General features: G+C 34.9%; 1 protein-coding gene across 3 annotated transcripts in view; it reads right to left on the reverse strand.

Annotated features, from left to right (window-relative positions):
* The window catches only part of TNKS (tankyrase), a 234,000-nt gene that overhangs the window by 100,835 nt on the left and 116,859 nt on the right, over positions 1-16,306 (reverse strand). For all 3 annotated transcript variants that reach the window (XM_063668510.1, XM_054497579.2, XM_054497580.2), the window contains exons 4-5: positions 1,553-1,589; positions 748-823 (exon numbers count right to left, since the gene is read on the reverse strand). In XM_063668510.1, coding sequence (XP_063524580.1) covers positions 748-823; positions 1,553-1,589 — 113 coding nt within the window. The remainder of the gene's footprint in view (positions 1-747; positions 824-1,552; positions 1,590-16,306) is intronic.

Raw genomic sequence — 16,306 nt, forward strand, 5'->3', positions numbered from 1 at the left:
AAACCAACTTTATGGTATAGAGTGCATTGGTTTTCAATGTCTATTAGGTAAATCACTACAAAACTCTGCAATTACCAAAGGCCATAAAGGATTACATTTCAATCTATCTTCAGCAAGAATACAAAGTAGATAATGAAGCTGCCAGCTGTATATTTTATAAATTACCTTACATTTATGGCAACTGCATATTAATATAGAATATTCCTCTCTGTTTTAATGTATTTTCTTTCAATATTCCACAACTAAAACTTAGCCAGTACAAATAATAATAAAAGAGCAGAGCTGTCACATAGATGTAAAAAAATCATTAACAGCAATTTCTCAGCTTTAATGGAAAAAGTGTTGGTATCTAGCAAACAAATCTTCTTCTGCCAAATAAGAAATCAAAAACACAAATGTCTTAACAAAGATGGGTAAATAGGACACACATATTTCCAGTTTCCATTATCATACCCAGAAAAGAGCATATGCTGTAATTTTAATCACCAACAAAACTGCAGTTTCATGTAACAAATAACTTGCAGTGTCTGACATTTAAGAGAAAAGGTTTACTTAAGATCCATGCTTCACCAGTTCTATGAAATGTGTCACAACTGCCAATAACAGATATAGCAGCATTTCATTTACAGTGAAAAGATGCCAGTTAAAATAAAGCCATGTAGGTATACGTGCTTATATATATATATGCCACATTCACAAAATTTTGAAGCATTGCAATTAAAGAGGATTGTATTCAAAATAACTTACCTTTCGCCCATCACTTGCATGGCAATTCACATTTAGAGGAGTCAGTAAAGCCATTAGTTTTTCTTCATTACCACTCCTATAAAAAGGTAGTAAGTCAATTCCTCTAAAATTACAAAGCTTCTTATGAATATTTATGCATAATTTTTTCACACGAGAGTAAAATATGGGTTTGCTTTGATTTCTTTTACATGGATCACAATAAATCTCTTTTGCAATATTCAATTAATATATTTCTAATTAATTCCTGTTAATTACCCTATAGTGGTATATCTTAAATAATGTAGCTTTCTACATTTTTGTTGTATTTATCTACAAAGTCATCTTCTTAATTACAAACTTTATTCTGATAAATGGACTAAAACGTTGAGTTAAAAAATACATACAAAATGCTGTAAAGAGCTAATCAATTCAATTATAAACGACCAAGAACAACAAAAAAAAAATAGATGAGGATTTTAACATTTACTTTTTGCTCTTCATTCAAGCTTTGCTAGAAAAATCTTCAGAAGAAAATGAAGATATAGGTATTTAAATACTCCAAGAATATCATTGGAAAAGCTGGGCAACTAGGGTTTGCAGGTTCCTTAAGAAATGTTCCAAATAAAATTAACCTTATAAGCATCACCACATGAAAAGATTTTATTATACACAATAATGATATAAAGTATATAAAGATTTAGTATCTGCATAATTGCATAAAATCCAAGCAAGACAATAACGTTATATTTTTTATAGTCCTCCACCTGCCCTCCTCCTTCTCTTCCTTAATGCATTATACACACTTAAAATGAATGGAATCACTTACCTAGCAGCTTCTAGGAGTTCGTCTTTCTTGTATTCACCTAGATGATTGCAAAATATCATGCTGTTAGCATTTGGCAGAAGACAGATTAAGAAATGCAGTAGGCAGCAAATAGAGAATTAAATAGAGAAGAACAGAAAAAGAGAGTCCACACCCCGCTGGGTGATGGAGCCGTGACGTTAGCCAGCTTGTGAAGGCAGCATCACCAGTGCCTTGGAGACGGGCAGCAAATTGACGCAGCTTCTTGTCCAATCCTCAGATGAAATAGCTTTCTTCAGACAACCAATGAATGCTAAATCTCGTGTCCAGAAACACATTCCCTCTGATAACAGCATGCCAGCTGAAGACAATGTCCCCTCCCCCCTTTTCTATTCAGGCTGTCACAGTATACTTGTGAAGCATAATACATTCTGAGACAAAAGCAAAATAATGTGGCTCTTTAAAGGTACAAATTACTAGTCTTCTAAAAACTGAAGTTTTATTGGTAATGACATGGAAAGTTAAAAAAAAAAAACATTAATTACTATTGTTGAGCTTTATAGCAGTAGAAAATGCAAATATCAGAACCACGAAGGCTTTGACTCGATAGGGAAGGTCTGTAGACTAGAAATACGTGAACTACGTACCAAATGCCATGAACCTCTTGGAGGCAGCGCTCCAAAAACCAAAACAGTGAATACATTCTTAAATGGCAATAATATTCTAATATGCTGTAATCTTAATACTTCATATTAATTCAATACCAATTTTAACATATAATAAATCTTAAAAATATTTTTTAAAAGGGGGTTGGGGTCTTTGAGAATGAGCAGATATCTAACTACTGCGACATGGGTAATTTTTCCCCATTCTATTTTATCACAATGGATTTTAAAAATATATCAAATGATGAAAATAGAAATATAATTAAAAACCATCCATAATAAATTTCTTAGGGTATTCAAGATCTAACAAACAAATTTCTTTTGCAAGCTCAATTGAAGGACAAGGAATGTTAATAATACAGTGTTTGTTCCTTCAGTAAATAAAAAGAACAGCCAGGACTATGATTCAGCTATAATGCACTGACTTAGTTTGCTACATCACTAAAGAAATAATTATACAAAGTATCTTAACAAATAATTATATGAAAGCAAATACTAAGTGCTCATATAATAAAACGTTAGACTAAATGAAAATATTATTCTATTATGAAATAATATTAAGTAACTTTTAAAAAATCTTATGTGTAAATATGGACTTCGCATTTTGTTTTGCTAAGAATGCAGAATATTGACGCAAATATTACAAAGACACCTCAAGGCTACCAAATACATACTTAAATGCTATAACCCATTATTAGCAAATATTCTTTAGCTTTAATTTTGTCTTGCCTCCTGGATTAAAATTAGGTTAAAATCTGAAAACTATAACCAGGTATTTTCAAAGTAAAAAGTTGTTAAATACCTATTTTCTCTTAAAAGAACTTTGTATACCAATAAAGTTATAAGTTTAAGAATATAAGCTAGAATATACGATTTCATGGTCAGAGTTGGTCTTTCTAATTTCCCATAAATTGTATTTCAGACTTTTTAGCCAACTGACAGAGTAAAGGTCATTTCATTATATCCTCCATCTATTTAAGTTCCCGCCTTCCCAAAGCCCAAGACCTACCTTTGTTAAACATTTTAGGTAGCAATATGGAAGTTAGAGAGTCAACTTTAAAAGCTCCTTGTGAGGAAAATGGCATAACCCATGCCCCCAAATGTCTACAGAACCAGGATCAAAGTAAATCAAACTACGCAATGTATCTATAAAATTTATTCATTTCGTAGAGTCACATTTGTTCAATAGGCCTGTATGCCAGATTTTAAAGCGAAAGACACTATCATCTCTGACCTCAAGGAATATTATTCTATTAAAGCAGACAGACAAATAAATAAATGATTACAGTAGAGTGTAAAGAAAGCGTATGAAATGCTAGAGAGCTTACCAGCCAGTCTAAATGGGATTAATGATTGGAAGGGTAGTTGGGGGTCAAGGAAGCCTTCCTTGAAGAGGGAAACTTGAGTAATCCTCAGGTGAAGCAGGGTCAGGGAGAAGGAAGCTACCACAGTGACAGAAAGGAGAAGGGGAATGCTTGTAAGTAGCTCTGTGTATCTGAAGCAAAGGACACTTACAGGGGAATGGGTAAGGACGAGACAGAGAAGAAATGGAAACATCATGAATGTCTCTCTAAGCTAAGAAGTTCGAACTTTACTTTGAAAGTAATGAGAAAATACTGCAATATTTTAACAAGGGGAGTGCAAATTATACTTAAAAAGCTGCAAGTTTTGTGATTACATAAAATACTTCCATACTGTACTTCAGCAAACTTTTGTTGGAGAGGAAGGTGGGCCAAAAAAAAAAAAAAAAGTAAATTCTGACAGTCTACATTTTAAAGTATAAATTCCCTGATAGTAAAAACACATTAAAACTGTGAACTTAAAAGTAGCTACTATTGAAATTTAAGTCATAGTGAAACATGACTCCAATGAGAGTGGTAATAAAACTGCAAAGTATTTGGGAACCTCAAAGTTCAAATCAGTCTCTCCCTACATGAACTTCTCATCAAGCATTGTCTATTGATGTTTTCACCAAAAGGCACATTTTGCAAAAATGTTATTCCTTCCCGGATAAGCTGATAATAAACCAAAGCTTTCAAAAGAAAATATATAAGTGCATCCAACAGAGTCAGACACAGGTATTACAAATGACTTTCTACTCTTCCTGCTAGAGATCCTAGTACTTTAATCAGCTTTTCTGCAATACATTCTAGCATCCACTATCTGGTGCCCAAGGACCACAATCCATAAACAGCTGAAGCGATTTTTCAAATGCTAGCTCGCAGGAACAGCTAACATAATGAATTTAGAGCCCCTCACACTCTGATAACAAATCTGAGCTACTTACTTAACAGCCAAAGCACCAATTCTGTTTCATCTTAGCTGAGAATCTGAAAATATTCTGGCTGAGACTATGGTGCTCTATGGAGCATTTATATTCTTTAATAACATCCAGATAAAGACTAGTAATAGATCAGCCAGAAAGGAAACTAGGCAATTATAGTCAAGATAATAGCAGCCAGGAATGAAGAAAATAGATGGCTTAATACATTTTCTATTAGAATAAAAGTAAATGGAATTTTTAAAAGTAAGCCAAAAGTTTACTTTCCAAAGTCTAAATTGTTTTTACTGGTAAAATAGTAATGATATGAAAGAAGCAAAGATACACACACACACAGACACACATACACACACACACACACACACAGAGAGAGAAATATGAGGCTTATGTGTTAAAGAGCTATGTTATTAAAATGAAGCTGAAAAATAAAACTCTTTTTATTTCTCTGGAGTAGTCAGAAATCGCTTCTCTTTCACTTAGTGTAAAGGCAAAATTACTTTTTGAGTAAAAATGAAGAAAACTTAAATCAATAAGGAGAGGTCATGATTACTGACTTATCTCAATTTTAACATTTTAAGTGCTTTTGCCCCTTCAGAAACTGACAGGATGAAGGTAGTCTTAGTTTTGCAAAAATAAGTCATTTGGTTTTGTTGAGATGGAATAGCATGGAAAGACTATGACCATGGAACCACAAATTCTTAAAGCAATGAGAGGCTAAAAAAGAATTCTGGGCCAGGCACGATGGCTCACACCTGTAATCCCAACACACTGGGAGGCCAAGGCGGGTGGATCACCTGAGGTCAGGAGTTCGAGACCAGCCTGGCCAACATGGTGAAACCCCATCTCTACTAAAAATACAAAAAATTAGCCGGGCATGGTGGTGAACGCTGTAATTCCAGCTACTCAGCAGGCTGAGGCAGGAGAATCTCTTGAACCCAGGAGGCAGAGGTTACAGTGAGCTGAGATCGTGCCATTGCACTCCAGCCTGGGCAACAAGACAGAAACTCTATCTCAAAACAAAAAAAAATTCTGACTTTTCTCTTTCAACCATTATGCATGGTATCCAAACCTATCAGTAACACTTTGCATTATATAAAAGTAGAGGAATGTCATTTGAAAGTCACCCTTTCTCCGTGTCACCTCACCCCCAATTTCAGAACCACTCTCCTAAGGGATCATCTGAAACTGGTGTCAAGGTAGTTAAACAGACTGTCTGTCTTAGGTTTCACTAAGTATTATCCATTATCTGTCAGGCCCTGCACTAGGCTAAAATGTGAGCACAAACTAACAAATCTGAGCTCTGGAAAAAGCCATGTAAGCAAAAGGAGAGAGTAACAAATAGCAATAACAATCAAAGAACTTAAAAAACAATGACAATTATTAGCTTTAAATAGGTTAATCACATCAATATAACAAGCCAAAAATTTCCATCAAAACTACTTTAAAGCATTTAAATTTACAGATGAGCTTGCAAGCAAAGGCTATTAGGCCAAGGGAATTTCAGGAATAAAGAAAATTCACTGAGGTAGGTCTACTCCAATGATCAATCCATTTTGCATTTCCCATAGCATACCTTAATTTCTGAACTTATCAGGCATCTCAAGGGAAGAAGTATGTAAAGACTTCAGTCAAGAATCTCGATTATCAGGTTAATGTGGGGACTCTTATATTCCAGAGTGCTAAGTAGTACCATGAATTGATAACACTGATATAGATGTTTTCTCATCAAGGTACCAGCAAATTAAGAGATGAATTGATTCTTGTAGCTAAACTGACAACCTATATGAAGAATAAAATATTAATTTAGGTGATATATTCCATCATGTTTTCACTAGTAGATTTGAAAATTAAAAACCAGCTATGTGGCTGTGGAGGGAATTGAGCTAAAGCACCAGGAAGTAATCTAATCTCAAGAATTAGAGTTAGGTCTTCCTCTCAAAGCAATACTCAGACAGACTGATATTCTGCTATATTTAAACATGGGCCCCAAACACACCTGTATTATTTTGCTCCAGGATCTTTCAAAAATATATTCAGAACAACTGGGGGTAAATTACAAAGTTATCACAGCTCTCAATGCCTTCTTCGTACTTTTTAATCCTATCAAATATTTCTACTCATTATGATACTGGCTTCCAAGTCCATACCACCAATTAAGTCTAGAATCATGGCCAGTCTAAACACTGAACATCCATTCTAAACATAGTTGTTTGTGGTCCTTAAATTCTAAGTTTCAACAGAGTATTTTCCTGGTAGAGACCCTTTCCTTGTCTCCTGGAATCTTGACCTTTTAAACTAGCTAACATCAACTCTGCTTAGTACCAACATAATCTCTACATTGTCCAGTATTTTAGCCACTCCCCTCATCACTTACATTTAAATTATATAAAAATACAAATTCTGTTCATCAGTCACATCAGCCATATTTCAGGTATTTGGTAGGCACAGGTAACTAGCTAGTACCTCTATACTGAACATTGCAGAGAGACCATTCGCCAGAAGAGCTGAAACTTTTATTGGACCATGAAACTTTGCAGTGTTTTTAATGAGCATATAAGAAGTTACCTTTTACCCTAATAACCATTTTCCATATTCTTTACTCTTAAAATTATCACTACCAAAACATAAGCTTTTTTTTCTTACTGAACACCAAACAACTACTTCATTACCATGAAACGTGTGAAAAAAAAAATGCTGGCCTGAATAACAGATCTAGAATGAGTTCTAGCTCTGCCACTGGTTTACTTGGGGTAAAGCACTTCATGCTTCAGAGAGCCTTCATTTTATTGTCATCTGGAAAATGAACGGGTTAAACAATTTCTAAAGTTTCAACTCTTAAACTTCCATCCTGTATTTGATTCTTAGTATTGGTAAGAAGTTTTTCTAAGATGGTTTTAAGGTTGCTTTAAACAGACTTAAAACAAAACGAAGTTATTTGAGAAAAAACACTCCACTAAATTGTTATAAAAAGTAGTACCTGAAAATTGTAGAGTAAGCAGTTAAACAATTTTACCCAAACTGTACTATCTACTTGGTTAACAATTCTAAACTTTTGGTAATGTTTTAACTGGAAGGTAAAACATAAAAACCATCTCTTTCAAAAGAAAGTTACTTTTTCAATAATTCTAATCTTTATAGACTTGTTACAACATTTTTTTAAAAGAAAAAAAGCTCATCAAAGTATGGAACTAGAGATAAACTAAGAAGTTATTATTTGAGAAGCTTTCCAATTCTTTAGGAAAATGGAAATGAACCCCCCGAACCCTGCATAGCACCTGTGAAAAAAAATTCCAGGCCGGGTGCGGTGGCTCACACCTGTAATCCCAGCACTTTGGAGGCCGAGAAGGGTGGATCACGAGGTCAGGAGTTCAATACCAGCCTGGTCAAGATGGTGAAACCTCATCTCTACTAAAAATACAAAAAAATTAGCTGGGTGTGGTGGCATGCACCTGTAATCCCATCTATTCGGGAGGCTGAGGCAGAGAATTTCTTAAACCTGGGAGGCAGAGGTTGCAGTGAGCTGAGATAGCACCACTGCACTCCAGCCTGGGCAACAGAGCAAGACTCCTGTTCAAAAAAAAAAAAAAAAAAAATCCAAAAGGTAAAATGCCCCAAATACAACTCTATTATCCTATATTAAAATTTTTATGTCATAATTTTATGTCATAAAATTTATATATTATTTTCATGTCTTAAAAATTGTAATATATTAAATGTCAACACAAAAACCTCAACCAATGTCCTAAAACATTTCAAAAACACAATATAACACTCATATAATAAAAGCTTTGTAAAAGCTTTATGCAGGAGGCAGTAATATGACCTCTCTTAGTCTGAGTAACATCTAAGATACACATCCCATTTCCTGACACTTAGCAGGGTTTCCAATCATTTGTACTTGTTTCTGATGTGTTGTCAATTGTAGCCATCAATATGTGTGTCAATAAATACACATCGGCCAAAAAAAAGATGGTATTATCAAATACATACATTCTTTAAATTGGATATTAAAAGGTAAAAGAGGTGTTCCTCTAGAAGCTGTTAACCAGTGAGACCTTCTGCAAAGTGTGCCGGTACTTTAAAAGAAAACAACCTTTGTGACCACAGTACACATGAAAGAACTTTTTGATATATTAAAAAGAAAATAAAAAAGGAGGAAAGGAAGAAGGAAGGAGGGAGGGAACTCTCTAAGCATGGCAGGTTATGATGCTATGTGTTCAGTCTGGGAGCTCAGGACAACCATTATTACTTAAGCCATCAACTATCTGTGTTAATGGCAGCTAGGGGCTGGGGGAAGTGGGATATTTGTTTTTTGTTTGTGTGTGTGTGTGTGTTATGTGTTTTTTTCACCATCACAGTGTCTGCTGCATAAAAAGTGATTTAAATCAGGAAAAGTAAATTCCCTATTTGATCCAAAACAACTTGGCAATAGTTTTTACATTTTGTTCTGTATCAGTGGTCCTTTTTCTATAGCCATCAATTCACACTCCCTTGTTTGCAAATCTGAAACCCAAAAAGCTGTAAAAACTCAGATGGCAGCAAAACTTGACCCATTTAGTGTACACAGCTACACAGCACAGCTGTCATATATTTCACTACAAAAATATCACTGTTACAGAGTACAGCCCCAGTCTCCACAGGCGGTGTTTTGTAATATATGGTAGATGTACAGTAGCCCCCATTATTCACAGGGGATACATTCCAAGGTCCCCCGTTATGTAAGTGGGATGCCTAAAACTGTGGACAGTACCTACCCTATATATGTTTTTTCCGATAATACATACCCATTATAAAGTTTAATTTATAAACTAGGCATAGTAAGAGATTAAGAATAATCTCTAATAAAACAGAACAATTGGAACAATATGCCAACATCACTACTCTTGTGCTTCTGGGTCACTATGAGGTAAAATAAGGATTACTTGCACACAAGCGCTGCAATAGCAGGACGCTGATCTGATCACTGAGATGGCTACTAAGTGCCTAACGGGCAGAGAGTGTAGACAGCATGGATCCATGGACAAAGGGAGGGTTCACGCCCTGGGCAGAGTACAGCAGGTCTGTGTGAGATTTCATCACCATACTCAGAGCAGCACGCCATTTAAAACTTATAAATTGTTTATTTCAAGAATTTTCCACTTAATATTTTGAGAGGCGGTTGACCACAGGTCACTGAAACCTTGAAAAGTGAAACTGCAGATAAGGGGTGACTACTATTAAACTTTTCTTTTCTTATTCATTTTTTGTGTCTTTTCTTATTCATTTTTTGAAGTATAATTTACACATAGTTGAATTCACCTTTTCAGATGGTTCTGTGGGTTTTGAAAAACTTATACAGCTGTGTGACCACTACACTTCAAGACAGGAAACATTTCTATCACACCAAAAAGTCAGGCCCCTCTGAAATCAATCGCCTACTCCAATCCCCCTCCCTCCATGATAACCATGGATATGATTTCTGTCCCTATAGTTTTATTTTACGGAATGTCATGTAAATGGAATCATAGAATATATAACTTTTGATTCTAGCATCTTCTACTTAGTATAAATGCTTTTAAGGTTCATCCACGTTGTTGGACATATCAGTACTTTGATCCTTCTTATTGCTAAGTTATATTCCATTATATGGATGTATCTCAATTTGTTTATCCAATCACCAGCTGCCAGACATTTGGGTTGTTTCCAAATGTCTTTGGGTGATTATGAATAAAGCTACTGGAAACATTTACAGAGAGTATTTTTGTATGGACAAATAACTTCATTTTTCTTGGGTAAATATCTAGCAGTGGGGTTGCTGGGTTATATCATAAGTATCTGTTTAACTTTGTTAAGAAATAGCCAAACCATGTCTTTTTTGTAATCTGGAAAATTCTCATGTCACCTATAGAAAAGAGTAAGAAAAAAAGAGAAAAAGTTAACTACTGAGAACTATGATGGCACTGCCACAATTTCACCACTGCAGATACCAACCTTGCCTTATAGGGGCAATTCATCTGGCCTGAACTAATTTGCACATCTTTTAACTCTTTGCTTCTCACTTGTTATCTGCATTAAAAACAAAACAAAACAAAACAAAAAAACAGTATTTTCTATCTTAGGTTCAGAGTAATAGGCATTCCATATGTATTTAGAAATGATGGTAAACATTTATTATGGACAAATTCTACAATAAAGTTCTGGATAACACATAAACTAAAACCTAACCATGGAAAAACTATTACCATCAGTGTCTTACATCACAGCAAGGCTATGTATGCATGAAATCTGATGTTTACCACAAGTTAATCTAAGCAGCTTTCTAAAAAGCAAGAGGAACAAGTTAGTTCTGAGTTCTCACCTACCAAAAGCTAACACCACCAACTGAAAATTATATATATCTAAAATCTACCCTCTAAGAAGTGGTAACTAGGCAGACAAGTTTATACCAGCACACCCAAAGGAGGAGGAATGACTCAAAATTCATTAATATAACATTGTTTTAGGTAGAAATGTTGATACTCTATTTTACTAGGTATTTAAAATAAGAAGGAACTACACAATAAAGCTGACATTAGGGATGGGATTAAATATATTCAGATAAGAAAATTAATATAAACAGTTGATATGTGGCTTCATGCCCTCTATACACAGGCAAATGTTTCCCAATAAGATAAATTTAAGATGATCTAAACTTGAACATCTCCACCTTCCATTTCTCCTGCTACTTCGAATAAAAATGTTCTCCTGACTTATATTTAGACAGACTTGAAACAACTTTCTAATGCAAAATACCACAAACTAACTTTTGAAAAAATCACTAACATGCCTTCTTCATTTCCTCAACTTATAAAGTGTCCTCCATATTTTTCTGAAATCATAATAAACATTTTCATACATCTCCTTTTTAACTGAACAAAATGTGGAAAGGAGATCAAGGTAAAATGAAGCAAGTTAAAACCAAAAGCAATCATGATATCACAATAGCCCATAGTATTAACTTTATAATAAGAGACAATTATATTTAGTAAGTGAATGTTCAACTGCACTGAGTCTCTTTTTTTGAAGCTAATATTACACTTAAGAGAAAAGCAAACTGGTTTTCTAGACATTATATCTCAATAGCTCTTTTTATAGTCTTTTAGATATAATATTTAGCAAAATTGCTTTCCTTGGATAATATTTTCTTTAAAATGTCTGAAACTCTTCCTGACCAAATTGTGAACCCTCAATGTCTGTCTTGAAACTGGCTATATAAGAAGTAAAGACTGCTAAATTTTAGCCACTAGATTACTAAATGAACTATATTATTTAATTAGGTTATTCTAAATTAATGAGCATTTCTCTATATGTGAAGTCTGAATCCACGGTAATACATCCATTAAGTCCAAGCTGAATCAATTGTGACTTCTGCTATAACTATGTTCAGAAAGATTATTGGACAAAGTATTAATCTAAATATAAATGTAAATATTTTTACTTTTACCACTCATTTACAGATATGAAACATGATATCCCTAGTTACACATTAACCTAACACATTAAATTACAGATTCTGCTACATTATAATCCATATAATGCCTTGTCCCTACTTTCTTTTTTCCATTCTTATTGCTACAATTTATTTAAGTACTTTTTCTTTCACCCACCTCCTATAACAGTCCTGTAGCTAATCCCTAAATTAGTCCTTAATCCCTAGTCTCTAGCCCTTAATTCAGTTACATTAATTCCTGCTTCAATTAGTTTATTCTCCTATTCAATAATAATAATAATCAAAACAGTATAAGTGTATGAGTCCCCATACCTGTCTTACAAAATGGTGTTCAACCCTACAGCTGAATATTCAAAATCCTTTAAAAATATAGACTAAATTTATTAAATTTATTATTCAATGTTCCCAATTCCACCTCACCTTCTCAACACACACTATCAACTCCACATCACTCACTTTTACCCGAATACACCTTGCATTTTCCTGAATGTCTCTGCTCATGTTGACAATGATCTAAGCTCCAATCATCTGCACTTGTTAAAATCTTGCCGAAAACATATGGCCAAACTTACACATAACTTCCTTCATGAAATCACTCCACACCATTTCAGTTAAAAACACTATCAAAGGGCACAGATTCCAGTCCTAGCTTTGACACTACAGTTTTAAAATTTTAGGCAAGTTATTTGCTTATTCTGAGTCTTAATCATACGGATATCAAACTAGTTTATCTTGTCAAGCCTGTTCTAAGATTATATTTATAACCATTATGTGTACTTCAGAAGTTCTTAATCTCTGGTAATTTCATGGAATTCAAAAATTCTGTAAATACTTGACAACTAGAGGCAAAATTTGAGTGTATGTTCAAATGTGCAATGTATTTTCTCCCTAAGGAGTGGATCTAAAGGTGCTTTTATTAGCTCCTTAAAGTGGTCCATGACTCAAAAAAGGTTAGGAACCATCACTTCTCTGATCTAAATCTTTTATTTACACAGACACAAACTGATACAAACAGCCCTTACATACCAATGGTAAATCTCCGAAAGCTTTAAGAATATAGTGCTTAGCGCTGTTATTTCTTAAAAATGATTCTGAACAATTTTTCCTCAACACACCTGACAGATAATGTTCACACGGGTGATATACCTTCATCAGCAACAGCTGGGCACTGCAGTCTACTAAATGAACAAGATGCTTGTGGGTTTGGTGCCATTGCTAGCATGCTAGCTCTAAATTCCATCACTTTCTCCTACAATTCAAGATTTATGGCATCTGTATCAGTGCTGTATTATGCTTGGCATATTGTAAACAGTGCCTGCGTATTTATTAAATGAAAAAATAAATGACGTAATTCAAAGAGAACTAGTAAATGAATGAGACTTAAAAAAAAAAAAAAACCCAGAAGGGCTTAAATGAAAAAGAATATTAATCAGACTTCACTAAAGTCAATGAAATCTAACCTAATAAGAGATTTAGTGATACTTTTGGGAAAATATAAGAAAAAAATAACTGAAGTGTATGTAGCTGAAGAAGTAAATCACAATTGGTGCTTCTTGAGGAAACCATAATTGCACTCACTACATCTTTCTGAGACGTTTTGTAAATCAATGACAGACTATGAAGAAAAAAATGCAGTCATACACAATAATCACAACAAAGACAAGACAGTTCTGACATCATTCAAAAAGCAGTCACATGCCTCCACATCAGCCTGCAATTCCTCAGGATGATATGGTTATAAGATGCAGAGGTCAGGCAATCCCTGAATAGGTGACTCCCACAACTTCAGCCCTCAGTAGGCTTACGCATCCAGGGGCCAACCACCCCGATAAGAGCAAGGGCTGTGGGAAAGTAATTTTCTTTTCACAGACAATGGCCTGGTTCCTATAAATCACAACATGCTTTGTTCATATATCCTGAGAGTTCTGAGATTGCAGCTACTACATATACAACAGTTCCTTAAATGAAGAGATCATATTTGCATACTGGTTTAAACAAAAATGAGTTCTTTTTGAAATAATTATTTCAATATAAATACTTCACATAAAAATAACACGAATATTAAGAATCTCTGAAGAAAAAGTGTTTTTGAGTATTTTGGCATTTCTATTTGTTGAATGACTTATGTTCCTCCCATAAATTTATCGACTACCCTCATATAAAAATTATCACTTTGCCTTACTAGAATACTGCTAAAAATTGGAACACTCAAGAACTAAATCATTCCAGATAGCCAAGTTTTCAACATAACTGCTAATTTAGCATTTTAATTTCTCTTTTCTTGATAGAATTTCTTTATGAAATATATTACATACCTCTATACACTGAAAAGTAGATCATTCCAAACATAATTTGACTCTTCTTGGCAATTCACGGCCAATTATTATGAACCTCCACCAGACTTTGGAATAATATAGCAATGCTCTCTGGACTACTGAGATGTGCAGGGACATTTGTACTTACTCAAAATGGTTCAAGATTGCTATGTATTTTACTTTTTTTTTTTTTTTTTTTTTTTTTTTAGATAGAGCCTCACTCTGTCGCCCAGGCTGGAGCGCAGTGCCACCATCTTGGCTCACTGCAAACTCTGCCTCCTGGGTTTCAAGCAATTCTTGTGCCTCATCCTCTCGAGTAGCTGGGACTACAGGCATGAGCCACCACAGCCGGCTAATTTTTGTATTTTTAGTAGAGACTGGGTTTTACCATGTTGGCCAGGCTGGTCTCGAACTCCTGGCCTCAAGTGATCTGCCAGCCTTGGCCTCCCAAACTGCTGGGATTACAGGCGTGAGCTACCACACCCAGCCATATTTTACTTTTAAATACGTAATTTATTTCTCTCTTTTCCTTTGCATAAATTAATCTCTTTATATATCTCCTTTTAGTTTACAATCTTTGAAAAGTGCTGTCCAGTAGAAACATAAGCTTCATATGTAATTTTAAACTTCCAGTAGCAATGTTTAAAAAAGACATGAGTTTTAATAGTACATTTTATTTACCCGACTATATCCACAATATTACCATTTCAACGTGTGGCAGTGTGTTCAGCAGCCAGCTGTGACGAGTGGGCTTGTGCTGGACAGTGCAAATCTAAAACCATCATGAGCTGGAAGCTTACAACAGTAAAACGGTTGTAATCAGTCAGCAGCAAAAGCTGTTACTACAGTAGCAACAAATTTGCACTAAGATGAGGACTCTCCTAGGTACAAGGAACTTCAGTTTCAGAGCATGACTTTGCACATTTATTTGGAGGACAGAGAGAAAAAAAGAGGAGGGGAGGAAGAAGAGAGAAGAGTAGTAAAAAGAGAGGTGGGAATGAGGTTAGGGAGGGGAAAAGGATCCAATAAAAATGTTCTTGAGGTGGGTAGACTCTGAGGAGGCTTAGAGACTCATAAGGCAAAAGTGAGGCCTTTCTTAGTAGTTACTCTAGGGCTTGTAAAGGTGCATGCAGTAATAATGGGAATTCACGGGTATTGAGAGTTGAAGAATCCTTCCACTATGCTCCAGTCTCCAGAGAAAGAGACCAGTAGTGGTTAATAGTGACTCCTGAAAAGGCAGCACAAGCTTATTATGAGGCTACCTCATTCAAATGTATATGCCAAGAGATGACTGAGAGTATGCTTAAGACAACAGGTCAAACACACTACTAATCACTTTTACGGAATCTTGTAGAGATGCACAACTTTACCGTAAGAAATACAGACCATTTCTAGTGACTCTGAAGTCCTGGACAAGGGACCAAAGGCATTGGTGAATTCAGCATTTCTTCCTGCTAACTTAAAAGAAATGGAAATACGAATAAAAAACAGAAAAAGTAAATCTGGTTTTCAGAATGATGACTCCCTGGCAACTGCTGAAGAGCATCACATGATTGACAAGAACATTTAATCAGGATAAAGGCAATGTTCTGCTATTAGAGCCCTTCTCCCCTCAAAAACAGTCAACTGTTGAAATATGTAAGTGAAGAAAGACTAAAAACTGACTCCAGACTAGCCCCCATAAAAATATTTTGAAGCTAGTTTGACAGGAAGCTCAAGGAAACCAATGTAACAAATTTCAAAACAGCAAATGGAAACTTATGTCAACAGAATTTTAAAAAGGAGGGGAGGATAACTTAGTCTAGAGTACAAAAGGTTGAGGTGACAGTAGGTGGTGATTATAGGAAAGGTCTTGATTAGTATTGTCAGTATTTCAGAGAGGGCTCTCAAAAGGAAAAACAGCCTTATACAATGCAGTTCCAAAAAGAAGTTACTATATTTGGCTTAACACACAGAAGTATTTCTAACCATTTAAGTAACCCAACAATGGACTAATGGCAGAGAGCACATAGGGATATGGTATAGAAATGCCATGTAGGAGTATAGTAT

This window comes from Pongo pygmaeus, chromosome 7, assembly GCF_028885625.2.
Source record: "Pongo pygmaeus isolate AG05252 chromosome 7, NHGRI_mPonPyg2-v2.0_pri, whole genome shotgun sequence".
Lineage (NCBI taxonomy): Eukaryota > Metazoa > Chordata > Mammalia > Primates > Hominidae > Pongo > Pongo pygmaeus.